This window comes from Zalophus californianus, chromosome 13 (assembly GCF_009762305.2).
Source record: "Zalophus californianus isolate mZalCal1 chromosome 13, mZalCal1.pri.v2, whole genome shotgun sequence".
Taxonomy (NCBI): Eukaryota; Metazoa; Chordata; class Mammalia; order Carnivora; family Otariidae; genus Zalophus; species Zalophus californianus.
In genome coordinates, this window is record NC_045607.1 from 4,845,844 (window position 1) to 4,860,670 (window position 14,827).

Consider the following 14,827-nt stretch of genomic DNA (forward strand, 5'->3'; position numbering starts at 1 on the left):
GGACTCTCCAGGTGACCCTTGTCCTTTCACTTTCTTCCTTCTCTGCCCAGTGAGCACCTTCTGTAGTATCCGAAGCTGCTGGGGCTCGTGGCTCTCCTCTCCTTCCCCTGTTGCCCGGGAAATAAATAAATACGTACCTGCTGACAAATGAAAATGTTTCTCCTCTGGAGGTCCAGAAAGTAGCCTGACAAATAATGAGCTCTCAGGGTCCCTGAGCAGGGCGCAGTGCTGCCAAGGCTGACAGAGCCCTGGTGTGTCACAGCCTCCAGTGTCGCTGAGCGCCTGCCTGGGCCCCGTCGCTGTGGCCTGGCCCCAAATAAACAGGCCTTCCTGCCCCCAACTTGGGCGGCTTTGCTGGTGACATGATGTTAAAAAAATATGCTCTGAGGCCCTTGAGGAGCATTGTTTGAATTCTGAACTGGCACCAGTCCTAACGTGCAAGTTCCTCTGAGGGACAGAGGCGGCTCCAAACAGCTCCACCTAAGGGACAAAGGTCAGGGCGGACTCTGCTTCCTGTTGTAGCCAGGAACCTGGATGATGTGGTGCGCTTCGGCCCTGCTTACTTTCTGCCCAGTGCAGTGGTATGTTTACTCAGAATAAACTGTTATTCCCCCTTGTCTCATTCCCTCCCCACTCCCTTCTCTCTCTCTCTGAGTCTCTCATCTCTAGAAATAAAACTCTGGAGAAAATGACTAATTCGCATCTCTGGATGTCTATGAAGTCTGTGGCTTTAAGAATCTCTAGGCCATTTCCAAACGGTGATGAAAAAAAATACTTCCTTGAGAGGAGGCCACCCTGGGACGGGCTGACCTTGAATGCTCACAGCACGTGTTAGGGCTCCAGTTGCCTTGTCTGCGGTGTGTGTGTGTGTGTGTGTGTGTGTGTGAGAGAGAGAGAGAGAGAGAGAGAGAGAGAGAGAGAGAGAGAGAGATGCATGGATTGGGAGATGGTGCTGGCGCCCTGTGACTTGGTTCCTCATATATCTAAGGGTAATGAAAACACTCCTTCCAGTGTTAGTGTGAGGGTAGGGGTAACCTAGAGCTTCCCCGCACAGTGCTTGACTTGTAACGGGATGTTTAAAACTGGAGCTGCTTAGCCATTTGATTAGACTCCAGGAGAGAAGCAGCTCTCAAGCCTGGAGGCTCCCCTTTCATCTCCTCTTGGGGTATCTGTCCAATATTTGATGAATGTTTGATAAAAGGACTAAGTCTTGGGGAAAACTCTTTGTGTGGATCTATTCAGAGCCCTCTCTGACGGTGTGTGTGAGGGGCTGTGGACCTCTGAAGGGCTTTGCTTTTTTCTCTGAGTGAGAAGAGATGCCACAGGAGGGTTTTGAGCAGAGGGGCAACGTAACAGGACTAACCTTTTACAAGGATCACGCTGGTTACTGGGCTGAAAAGACTTAAGGGGGCTATTGGACAGGTACGGTAGTGGTTTAGGCATGAAGTGGCTGTGGTTTGGGTCAGGGCATCAGTGGTGCCAGTGGTTATAGTGGTGAGATTCTGAATATACCATTAAGGTGGGATGCACAGAATTTGCTGAAGGATTGGATGGTGGATGTGAGCAAAAGAACAGAGTCAGAAATTTTGACCTGAGTGCCTGGAAGGGTAAAGTTTCCTGTTTACCAAGATGAGGTGGCAGCAGGTTTGGGAGGGAGTATCAGAAGAGTTTTGTGCTTGTGCTGCCTGATCTAGACATCCAGGGCAATGACCAGTAGCTTGTGTGTGCAAAGAGACTAGTCAACAGTTGAGCAGTGCAGACCTCTTCTCTGTCTGCACAGGCCCCTGGGCTTCTCATCTGGTTTCTCGACTTCCTTTGTCATCTCTATGCTACCAGTATTCACATGTATACCTCCAGCCTCCATCTGCCTCCTTACCTCAGACTCATCGATCCAACTGCCTAATTCAAGTTCCCCTGGATATCTGCAGAGGAGGGTTCCTCTGTTGCATTACAGGGCCTGGCACGGATGAGATGCTCAAGTTTTTGTTGAGCATGAATATTGTTTATTTCTTAGACTAACCTCATGAATAGGTATTATTATTATACAAAAATACATTGATTCAGTCTTGGTTAAAAACCAAAGAAATTATAGGATACAAATGTATTTATATTAAGTTCTTTAAATTTTCCATACAACAAGGGAAAGGAAATTAGAAAACAGTTATTTACTGGTGATTTAAGATCATAAAAATATTTATATAGGTTCTTTTATTATTTTTACAAAAATGAAACAAAAACTTCCTAAGATATCCACAGATTCTTCCTGAGACACTCAGTGGTGAAGGGAAGACACTCATTCCGGACTGTTTGTGGTTAAACACATTTGTTTGTTTCAGGGACTAGGATTTCCCTGAATTGTAAATGATCTGTTAATCTGACCCATGTAAAAGTCACTCTTTTAGAAGAACTTTAGACCCTTGTGTCTACTTTATTCCAACTTTTTATTGATGTATACCATGAATCAGAAAAAGTACATCTGGCTTTAAGTATGCAGCTTGGAGAACTTTAACACATTGAACGCAAGAGTGTAACCAGCTCCAATCAAGAAATAGACTGGGAGGCCTGCGTGGCTCAGTAGGTTAAGCATCCGACTTTTGGTTTCAGCTCAGGTCATGATCTCAGGGTCGTTAGATTGAGCTCTGTGTCAGGTTCCACGCTCAGGGCGGAGTCTGCTTGAGATTCTCTCCCTCTTCCCTTCCTCATGCACATGCACATGCACTCTCTAAAATAAATAAATGGATCTTTAAAAAACAAAAAGAGAAATAGACCATAGCTCCCTCCTGTCCCCTGCAGCTTACTGCCCCCCACCCCAAGCATAACTGCTATCTTCACTCCTAAAATCATAGATTAATTTTGCTTGTTTTTGTGTTTGTATAAATGGAATCATACAAAGTGTACTTTGTGTGTATGTGCCTTCTTTCTACGTTTGTAAGATGCATCCATATTTTTGTGTGTAAGTGTAGGTTATATGTTCTTACTGCTGCATAGTGTTCCACACGTGCAGCTCTCTCAGTGTATCCATTCTCCTGTCGGCAGGCGTTTGGGTAGCGCTGCTTTGAATATTCTGGTATCTGTCTTCTTGTGATTTTATGTAGGCGTTTCTCCAGAGTGCACACCTGGGAGTGGGATCACAGGCCCCCAGGGAGACTTGTGTCAGCTGTCATCCCACTCACCCTCTCCACAGTGGCGGGGGGACACTGCCCATTGTTCTTCATCCTCCTTAGTGCTTGGTGTTTCCTATTTTCTCTTTTTAGCCATTCAAGTATGTATGTAGTGGTATCACACTGTGGTTTTAATTGAGTGTTTCCTGGTGACTGTTGGAGTTGAGCACGTCGTCATCTGTTGGCCGTTTGGATATCATCTATTATGAAGTGTCTGTTAAATCCTGAGTGTATTTTTAATCATTACCAGTTATGCAAAGAGAACCACAATGGTGGCTGTATCAGATTTGAGCCCAAATCCAAGGTGAAGCTTGGTTTCTTCTGTAGGTAGTAGGCCTAGCCTCACTCTTCACCGCACCCCGTCTGCCTCTGCCCTGAGCCTCACTCTTTGGCTCAGTCCCTTGCTGGTCTGCATCCAGCTCAGGCATCTGGATAGTAGCTTACCTTTGACCTAACAATTCCATTTCCAGGGGCCTGTCTCATTATTACAGGTCTAGAAAGGTAAACATGAGAGTGTTCATCAATTCAGCATGGTTTGAAGAGCAAAAGTTAAAGACCATCAGCCAGGTGACTGGTTAAATAGGTTTCAGCAGAACATTATTCAACCATTAGCTGTGCTCATGTGAAAAAATGCCCACAACATATTGTTAAGTTGAAAAATATTTCAGCTCTGCCATATGTACAGTTATGAGGGATTTTTCACTTTCTATGATATATTTTTGCAGGGCTTGGATTTTTATAACAAGGTTGTTTTACTTTTTTTTTTTTTAAGACCATCTTTTTTTTTTTAAGGGTTTTTTTTTTTATTTATTTATTTGACAGAGAGTTAGAGAGAAGAGCACAGCAGAGGGAATGGCAGAGGCAGAGGGAGAAGCAGGCTCTGCACTGAGCAGGGAGCCTGATGCGGGACTCGATCCCAGGACCCCGGGATCATCACCCGAGCCGAAGGCAGACGCTCAACCATCTGAGCCACCCAGGCGCCCAAGGTTGTTTTACTTTTGTTGCTGGAAAAAAAAATTATATAATTACTACTTCCAGCAGCACCCACAGCAGCTCAAAGTTACCCATAGACTGCCTCAACACATGGGTGGCACGAACAGACTTTCATGTCAGAAGAAGCTTAGGTGTTGCAAAACTCCAAATAGTATTTTCCCTCTGTTTTAACATGAAGAGTTCTATATTAAGTAAGAGAGAGGATCTTTTAATATGGAAATTGTTGGAAAAAATGAAACATCAGATTGCTTTCCGTTCTACTAGGCTGTGGTTATTTTTAGCTAAGTGTTGGCAGAGGCCTGGTGATGTTATCAGATAACAGTAATGGCCTCTATTTATTGAGCATTTGCTATAGATCATGTCCCTGGCTAAATGCTTGACACAGAGGATCATGTTTAATCCCAAGGTTATGCTTTTCTATAGGTGAGGAACCTGCAGCTCAGAGTTTGCCCGTGTCTATGCCTGAGCTTGGGTTAGAACAGAGCCTGCCTGACTCCAAAGCCCGCTCAGCCTGAACTCTTGTCTTTATCTTTACATTAGTCTGTAACATTTTAAATAAGTAACAATCTGAAATCCTAGCTTTAAAAAAGTTCTTCCTGGGGCACCTGGCTGGCTCAGTCCATAGAATACACATCTTTTTGATCTCCGGGTTGTGGAGTTCGAGCCCCACGTTGGGTGTAGAGATTACTTAAAAAAAAAACAAAACAAAACAAAAAAACTTTAAAAAGTTCTTCCTAATGTCCTCAAGCCACTTCTCTGCTATAGTTGTCCTTTCTACACATTTGGAAAATGGGGGATTATGGATTGGTAGGTAGCTTCACATGGAACTCATGTAAGTGGACGAATGGAGGTCCTTCCCGGTTGTGCCACAGTTCTGTACCCTGTACACTGTGGGTAACAAGAAATTGACAGCCACGGTGTTTCTCAACATTGGCTGCAATAATTCTGGAACTGCCTCAAAGTGTTATCCGCCATGACCCTGACATTGTGGTTCCTTGTGTGGCTGATATTTAGAGACTGCCCTTATCCAGAGCGAAATTAAGCCCTGACAGAAACCACTGCTAAGTTGGGATCCCAGCTGCTGCTACAAGTGACATTTGAAAGGCCAGTTGATACCTACATTTGTCAGCCCGGGCAGAGACCGTTGTTAGGCTTGACTGAGGGTCAAGTTGAAAATCTAAGAATGAAATATTGGTCTCCGGCAAACTTCTCAGGAAAAAATTGGTGTGACTTTTGGGGTTTGGGGGTTCTGTTAAGATTTGATTCTGTGAGCAGGCTACGTGCCTCTCTTCCAGCCTGTCCTTCCTCTGACATTCATCTGACAGCTGGGTCTGTGTCCTGCCGTGGTTGCCCAAGAAAGTGCCTGCCCTTAGTAACACCGTGGCCGTTTATACAGAAGTCATGAGGCTGCGTAAGCCACCCTTCCTCTGGAAGAAATGACTAGCAGGTTAGTCACTGGAAGTTCCTGACCTTCCATGGTGTAAATGCCACCCTGAGCGGTGGCCTGAGGCTTTGTTTTCTTAAGTTCTGTCAATGACCTTTGATGTTGCTCTCACAGGTTTGATAAATTACAATCAAATAGCAACTTATGGCAGTTCCTTCTTACATGATTTCCTTCTTATGTGAAGGAGGGTTTTTATTTCCTTTGGTGAGGTATTGCCATAAAGAAAGTGGACTAGTCTGGCAATCCCAGCTGTTGGTGGGGATATGGAGCAACTGGGACCTTGATAGTGGAATTGCAAAGTGGCACAGCCATTTTGGAAAATCATTTGGCAAAATCCACAAAATTAAATATAGTATATACTCTATCAGTAAGCAGTTTTGTTCACGGCAAGCTCTTGCCCTGTGTTCCAGGAGACATGTGTGAGAATGTTCATAGCAGTGTTGTTTATAGAAGCTGCAAACAGCCCAGTGTCCACTGAAAATGAAAGCACTTATATATACTTCAGCATGGTTAAATGTCAGCCCTACCACTGAGTGAAAAAGAAGATGAGAATATTTACAATATATTTCCATTTATGTAAAGTTCACAAAGCTGTAAGTTATACTTTAAACTGTCAAAAAAAGTAAGGGATGATAAGTACAAAAACCAGAATCATGGGGCGGGGGCAGGCGCGCCTGGGTGGCTCGGTTGGTTGAGCAGCCAGCTCTTGGTTTCAGCTCAGGTCATGATCTCAGGGTCGTGGGATTGAGCCCCACATTGGGCTCCGTACTTATGGCGGAGTCTGCTTGGGACTCTCTCTCTCCCTCTAAAGTGAAAAAAAAAAAAAAAATCATAATCACAGTTACCGGTTGTTGGAAGAGAGTTATGATCACGAAAGGGCATGTGGTGGCATCAGTGGATTTGATAACTTTCTGCTTCTAGAGCGTTTTTTTTTTTTTAAGATTTTATATATTTATTTGACACAGAGAGAGAGACACAGCAAGGGAGGGAACACAAGAAGGGGGAGCGGGAGAGGGAGAAGCAGGCTTCCCACGGAGCAGGGAGCCCGATGCAGGGCTCGATCCCAGGACCCTGAGATCGTGACCTGAGCCGAAGGCAGACGCTTAATGACTGAGCCACCCAGGCGCCCCTGCTTCTAGAGCTTTGTTGTCTGATATGGCAGCCACCAGCCACAATTCAAGTACTCATAGACACAAGCGCTGTCATGTGGGATGGTGCAGATACAGAACATTTCCATCATTGCTCAAAGTTCTATTTGATAGGCTAGGTTGGTGGATGCATGTGTTTAATTCTAAGTCGTGTGTGTGTGTGTGTGTGTGTGTGTATGGAATTTTTCAAAATTCTGTTTTAATTTCAGTATATCTAAAAACACACATATACAAAATCTGAAGTACAACTTTCTAAGTGAAAAGTCGGGGATTAATAAGAGAGTGGTTGATAAAGCTGCCTGAGACTCCAGTAGGGTGGGAGCCTCTCTTTGGCCTTGGCCTCCATCAGATGATTGATACACTTGAGGGACTCCAGAAGAGGGCAGGAAGTGTGCGCGCGCGTGCGTGTCTGGTGCCGTTGGTGAGACTTACCCCAACAGCGATGCTACCTGTTGCGTCCTTCCGCCCTGCTGTCACCGGTCGCTGTAGTACTTACTGGCACTCAGAAGAATAGTTTGAGTGACCTTGCAAGTCCCCTGAAGTCTGCGTTGTCAACCAGTTGTTTCAAGGAAAAGATGACAAGCAGCCTCCAGGTCAAGATCTGTCCTAGTGGGTGCTGTCTTCTATTTCCAGAGTTGAGGAAGTCCCTTACCATTACAAAGAACCTGCTTTCTCCACTTGACTTAATACCTTGTGTGCTAAAGGTAGCTGTTTTTAGGCTGTTAAATACTCCCAGGAGAGAGATTTACTGGTGGATGCAGTTCTTTCTTTAAATGATGATAGGGATTCCCAGCTGTGCCCCCAGGCAGACTAGGCTTTCAGGCTGAGGTAGAGAGAGGGCTGTAATATATTTCCCTCCTTCAGTTTGCTCTCAGGTGGAGGTGCCCTTACTCGGCCCTTGAGTCATGACCAGGGCTGGCTCTGTGAGTGCAGGAACCTGAGAGGTTTTTGGGGGGCCCACCGTGCCTTGCTTGCATACCCCAGTTCTGCCCTGGTCGTGATGGCAGGGCTGTGAACCTGGCCTGTCCGGACAGCAGCTCAGAGTTGCAGACGGGCAAAAGTGGAAGTTGGCTCGCCCAGCCCAGGTCTCTGGAGGTCTGTGACCACCAGAGAAACCGTGCATCCTGCCTAGACTTCCCCATTTGTGTCTGCTTTTCTGGCCCTGCTTTCAGTCTTAGTTGCTCTGGTGGAAGTCACACAGATTAGTACATTACTCTAACATCCCATCTGGCTCGGGAACCTGCCTGGTCGGTGCCGTGATTGTAGGGACACTGAGGCAGGCGGCAGTACGGGCTAAGGCAGAGGAGACACGCAACCACAGAGGGAAGCAGACCGAGACTTCTGGTCCGTGTTAGAGGAAGATGAGGATGGCATTTGTAAGGCCCTCAGTTACTTAGGGTCATAACTTAAAAAAAGTTCAGTGCTGCCCAGTAGCCTGATTCAGATCTGTAAGCAGATGGGAGATGAGAATTCAGAGTCTGACCAACCTTGCTACCCATCCAACTCGTCTGGTTTGGTCAGCTCCCAGTATGGAGGCACCATGTGCCCGGCACTTGGCTAAGAACCTCATTGCGTTATCCACAGGCAGTGCCTCATTTATTCTGCATCACATCGGCCATCTCAGGAACAATGTCATCAGCCCCGTTTTCCAGACAAAGAAACCTTGTTTCTTTCTCAATGACTTGGAGAGGTGACTTTGAAGTATTTTAACCCAAACAGTCTGACTACAGAGCTCACCCTTTTAACCACCGTGTGTATGATTAGACCGGTCACATCATTTTGAAGTATAAAGAAGGAAGTGTAAACTGTATAGGGGACCCACCCTGCTTGGGTGGAGAAGAAGAGGCAAGGCAGAGGGAGGATGGAGAAACTGCACCATGCTTACCTGCTCTGAATCCCAGGGATGACCGTGGCATGTAAGGGCAGGTGCTGAGAGCCCCTCCTTACCCTGTTCTGTGTGAGGAGAGAGGTGCACCAGCTTCCTGTGGATTTCTGTACACCTTTGGGGTCCAAGAGGGCCTTCCTGCTGGCAGGCAGGCAGCTGCAAAACCATGTTTGGTTTGACTCTGCATGTGAACGAAGGTCAGGCTCTGACTTTTCTCTTTGGTCTGGAGTGCAGTGGTCTTCTAGGTAGTTTGCAAAGAGCAGATAGTTTATCTGATCCTGCCTGCCACCTGGAAGGTCTTTGACAAAGGAATTGAACCCTGTCCCTGTGAAGTCACATGGGATAATAATAGACATGTGACAGGCCTGGAGCACAGGGTGCTATGTCATCTATTTGGAAGGGTGTTTTAGTAGTAAATAGCTGGAAAAATTGAAAGGGGGTGACTTATAGTTTTAAAACTACAAAGTATTTATTTTTCTATTGCATGGGATCATGTTCTGTTCCCTAATTGTCAACCACTTTCAAGTATTTTCTGTGAATTTCAGATAGTATCAAAAGAAGCAGTCCGATTTGTGGGGTATTTCCTGATTGGTTGATTGTTCATCTGTTGAGTGACTGTTTACTGAGCATCTTCTATGGGCCAGGTACCATGTCAGCATGGGACGGTGCAGGCATGAACAGGACAGGTGTGGTCCTCGGTGAGTTTGCACATAAATAAATCACTTAATAAGATAGTTTCAGACCCTGGAAAGCACTGAGGTAAATGGTGAGAGGAAGTAACTCCTCAGTGGGCTTTGCTTTTTTTTTAAAAAACAGCTTCATTGATACACACACACACACACACACACATTTGACTCATTTAAAGTGTAAAATTCAGTGTGTGCATGTGTTTGTGTAGTAAATCACTGGGTTTCGGTGCATCCATCACCAGATTCTAATTTTAGAACATTTATGTCCCCCCATCAAAAGAAACCTCATACTCATTAGCAATCCCTCTCCTTCCCTCTCCCATTCCCTCTTTCTTAGCCACTAATCTACTTTCTGTCCCTATAAATTTGCCTATCCTGGACATTTCCAATAAATAGAAGATACAATAAGTGGTCTTTGTGACTGGCTTCTTTCACTTAGCATAATTTTATCAAGATTCATCCATGTTGTAGCAGGTGTCAGGATTTCATTTCTTTTTATTGTCAGGCAATATTCTGTTGTATGGGCATGCCACGTTTTATTTATTTGTTCCTGGACATTTGAGTTATTTCCACCTATTGATTCTTATGAATAATGCTGCTGTGAACGTTTGTGTACAAATCATATGGATGTATGTTTTCATTTCTCTTGGGTATATGCCTAGGAATAGAATTGCTGGGTCGTCCAGTAACTGTGTTTGACCTTGTGAGGAACTGCCAGATATTTTCCACAGCCGCTGCACTATTTTACATTTTAGCAGCAGTGTAGGAGGGTTCCAGTTCCCCAACCATCAGCAACACTTGGTTATTACGTGTCTTTTTTATTATAAATAGTGGGTTTGAAGTAATAACTTATGTTGGTTTTGGCATTTCCCTGATGACTAATGATGTTGAGCATCTTTCCATATGTTTATAGCTCATTTGTGTATCTTATTTGGAGAAATGCTTATTGAAATCCTTTGGTCATTTTTAATTGGATTGTCTTTTGTTGTTGAATTATAAGAGTTGCTTATGTTTTCTGTATGCAGATCCTTATCAGGTGTATGACTTGCAAATATTTTCTCCCATTCTTAGTTTGTCTTTTCATTTTCTTGGTGGTATCATTTGCAGCACAGACATTTTAATTGATATATAATATCATGTTAGTTTCAGATGTACAACTTAATGATTTGATATTTGTAGGTATTGCAAAATGATGACCACAGTAAGTCTAGTTTAAAGTTTTACATTTTGATGAAGTTCAATTCATCTGATTTTTCCGTTGTCACTGGTGCTTTTGGCATTCTAAGAAACCATTACCAAACCAAGGTCACAAAAATTTTATCCCTATGTTTAGTTCTAAAAGTTTATAGTTTTAACTCTTACATTCAGGTCTTTGATCCACTTTGAATTAATTTTTGCATGTGGTGTGAGGTAAGGGCCCAGGTTCACTCTCATTCTTTTGTATGTGAAATATCCAGTCATGCCAGCACTATCTGTTGAAAAGAAATTCATTCCTCCATTGAATGGCCTGACATCCTTGTTAAGAGTTGATTGGCCAGGGACGCCTGGGTGACTCAGTTGGTTAGGTGTCTGCCTTTGGCTCAGGTCATGATCCCAGGGTCCTGGGATCGAGTCCTGCCTTGGGCTCCTTGCTCAGTGGGGAACCTGCTTCTCCCGCTGCCTGTTCTGCCTGCTGCTCCCCTGCTTGTGATCTTTCTGACAAATAAATAAATAAAATCTTCAAAAAAAAATTGGCCATAGACACATGGCCAATTTATTCTGGACTCTCAATTCCATTCCATAGTTCTATATGCCTATCCTTATGCCAGTACCATGCTGTCTTGACTACTGTAACTTCTTAATAGTAAGTTTTTTGTTTGTTTGTTTTTTGTTTTTTTAAGATTTTATTTATTTGAGAGAGAGAAGAAGAAAGAGAGAGAGCATGAGAGGGGGGAGGGTAGAGGGAGAAGCAGGCTCCCCACTGGACAAGGAGCCCGATGTGGGACTCGATCCCGGGACTCCAGGATCATGACCTGAGCCAAAGGCAGTCGCTTAACCAACTGAGCCACCCAGGCGCCCTTAATAGTAAGTTTTAAAGTCAGGAAGCATGAGTCTTCTAATTTTATTCTTATTTTCCACATTGTTTTGGCTATTCTGTGTCCCTTATATTTCCATGCTTATTTTAGGATTAGATTATCAATTTCTGCAAAAAAGCCAGCTGGGATTCTCATAGGGATTACATTGAATCTGTAGATCAGTTTGGGGACTATTGACATTTTAATACTATTAATCTTGATTCATGAACATGGTATGCCTTTGCATTTATTTAGATTGTCTCAATTTCTTTCAACAATGCTTTGTAGTTTTTAGTATATCTCTTGCACTTTTTGTGTTAAATTTATGCCTAATTATTTTATTCTTTTTGATGATATTGTCAGTCGAAGCTTTTTGTTTGTTTTTGTTTTGTTTTTATTGAAGTGTAGTTGATATGCAATGTTTTACTAGTTTCAGGTGTACAACATAGTAAGTGTTAGGCTGTGCTCACCACCAGTGTAGCTTCCATCTGTCACCATACAGCGCTATTACAGTACCATTGACTGTATTCCCTATGCTGTGCTTCTAATTCCAATGGCTTATTCATTCCATAACTGGAAGCCTGTGTCTCCCACTCACTCCCTATCCCCCATTTTGCCCATCTTCTCATCCCCCTTCCCTCTGGCAACCACCATCAGTTCCCTGTAGTGTAAATGGAAGTTTGTTGTTGTTGTTGTTGTTTTAAGATCTTATTTATTTATTTTAGAGAGAGAGGGAGAAAGAGAATCCCAAGCAGACTCTGTGCTGAGCACTGAGCCCTACACAGAGCTCTGTCTCACGACCCTGAGATCATGACCAGAGCCAAAATCAAGGGTTGGACACTTAACCAACTGAGCCACCCAGGTGCCCTAAATGGAAGCTTGTTAAAATTTCATTTTGGAACGTTCATTTCTGTATAGAAATCCAACAGAGTTTTGTATATTGATCTTGTATCCTGTGACTTTACTGAATTGGTTTATTAGTGCTAATAGTTTTTTAGTGAATTGCTTGGGATTTTCCATATACGAGTTCACCTACAAACAGAGTTTTATGTCTTCCTTCCCAGGCCAGACGACTTTGTTAGGGTATTGGAGTTTAGTATTGAATAGGAATGGTGAGATCGGACACGCTGGGCTTGTTCCTGATCTTGGAGAGAAACCATCCAGTCTTGCACTATGTTCCGGAGGATTTTGAACACCTTAGTGCTATTTCAGTCTCCCGTGCCAACTCTGAGGCCTTGCCCATGATGCTTGTTGCTGTCCCCTAAATGAACAAAAATGAGGAGGTTGATTCAAAAGGGCCTTCCTTTCCAGTTCATACGTCCTACACTTCTGTGATTCTGCTTTGATGTTCTTGCTTCTTAGCCAGTTCCCTCAGACTTCAGTTAGCTCATCATACAGACTCTATACAGAGGACTGGAAATATTTGCAAATTCTTTTTCCATAGCCATTTTGACTGCCTTTGACTTCCACAATTCTGAACAACCTAATTTAGATGGAAATTGCAGGAATTAAAACATGTAAGCAGAAGTGTTTCAATAGATCCGTCTTTCCTTTCCTTTGTAACTAAACAGCCAGGGAAGATTTGTTTAGGGATGATACTCATTTTCACAAAAGGTCAGCGGAGCACGGCTCCTTCCTGCCCTGCTTCTAACCATTAGTACCCTCCTTGTTTCCAGACTCTCAGCGTTCTCATCTCTCCTCCTTCACCATGAAGCTGATGGACAAATTCCACTCGCCCAAAATCAAGAGAACGCCGTCAAAGAAGGGAAAGCCAGCTGAGGTGTCTGTGAAAAATCCGGAGAAGCCTGTGAGCAAAGTAAGCCAACTCTCTCTAGGTGTTCCTCCTGGCCTTCGCCTACTTCAAGCAGTATGAGTTTGTGCTGTTTTTAAGTTCATTCCCTGGGGATTCAGCTTTCAGTGCAGAACACCTACTCCATAGCATTCCATGCTTCCAGGCAGGGGCCTTCAGCGTCCTTGTGAAATATGAGCCTTTAGGATGGTGAGTGTTTCTCCTGTTAATCAGAGTCGAGTTCATTCGGCTAGAACAGTTCTCCTTTTCCAGATGTGTCATCCTCTGGGCATGTAAAACAGCTCAGTGCACCATGTTTATACCCCACCATGCTGCCTCCCTGCCCCAGACAGCCCCGTGTTGCCCTGGCATGCACACACGTAGAGGGAGGTTTGTGACGTCCAGAACATCCTTCATTTGGCTTTAGGGCCCATGCTCTGAGACATGCCAAATCCTTGAAACCCGGCCAAGGATGTCCTCAAGCACGAGTAACCTCAGCAGGGCCAGTCAAACCAGATATGTTGAAACAGCAGCAGATACTCACCAGCCCCTCCCTTCAGCCTCGAACGGCCATTCCAAGCTCTGTAGGAATCCAGGTTTCCTCTCTTCCAGGAGGCAACAGACAGATTTCTACCAGAGGGCTGCCCCCTCCCCTTGGATCTGGAGCAGCAGACAGTAGAGTTTATGTCCACCAGTGCTGTGGCTTCCAGGTCTCAGAGGCAGAAGGTCAGTGTGACGCTAAGAACAATTGGGTTTGCCTTGCCTTCTACTGCAGAATCCTGGGCCATGGTTTTGGGGATGGAAAGAAAAATCTATTACAATATCCTTGTGTTCAGTTGGGTGGCGACTGTGGGTTTCACTGTTCAGGAAACAGTCCAAGGGGCCTTGGGTAAAATTAAGAGTTTATCCAAGCCTCTGTGGTCTTTGGAGAGGGCGCACACTCCACGACGGAAGCTTGGGGGTCCTTTCTGGGGTTGGTTTGGGTGTGCCGCTTGGGTTGAGTGGGTTCTGGGGGAAGTGGGTGAGTCTCATCTCCCAAGACTGGCTCTTCGTTCCTTGAGTTGCTCAGGCGATCTGAATAGTTAGGACAGGGAGGAGCATCTGCAGTAAAAAGTGCCGTGTTAGACATCTGGCAGTACTCAGTGTGGTGAGAGCGCACAGAACCAAGTACTCAGAACCAGGGACACCTTTTGTGCTGCTAACATTTATCCAGACTTTCCTTAGCCTCATGCGTGCTCAGTGCTTTGCGCTTACTTACTCTCTTACTGAACACTCCTAACAGCCCTGGGAGGTGGAAACTTATTTTGCAGAAGCGGAAACTGAGGCTGTAGAGGTAGGAAGCATTAGCCACCATCACGCAGGAAGAGGCAGTGAAGCTGACTTGAGCTCAGGCTGTCTGACACCCAAGTCAATACCCTCGGGACACTAATGTTTCCTCTTTATGAAAGCCAGAATTTATGTTGGAGTGTCCCACAAATCCAAGTGGTAACTCTCACACAACGAAACAGAAAAACAAAATTAACCTTAGCAATGTAAAATCAAAAGAAGCCTGTAGAGAGATACATCCTCATGCTCCAGGGATTGTCCGCAGCGTGGTCTTGTCACGGCCATCAGTTGACCGCCACCGGCAAACACTGCCCTGTTACATAAGCGCAGAATTCTTG

At 44.6% G+C, this 14,827-nt stretch overlaps 1 protein-coding gene across 1 annotated transcript in view; it reads left to right on the plus strand.

The window, feature by feature from the left end:
- Window positions 1-14,827, plus strand: part of RAPGEF1 (Rap guanine nucleotide exchange factor 1) — a 136,353-nt gene that overhangs the window by 55,722 nt on the left and 65,804 nt on the right. The window contains 2 exon segments of the mRNA XM_035723818.1: window positions 13,051-13,190; window positions 13,776-13,889. Coding sequence (XP_035579711.1) covers window positions 13,051-13,190; window positions 13,776-13,889 — 254 coding nt within the window.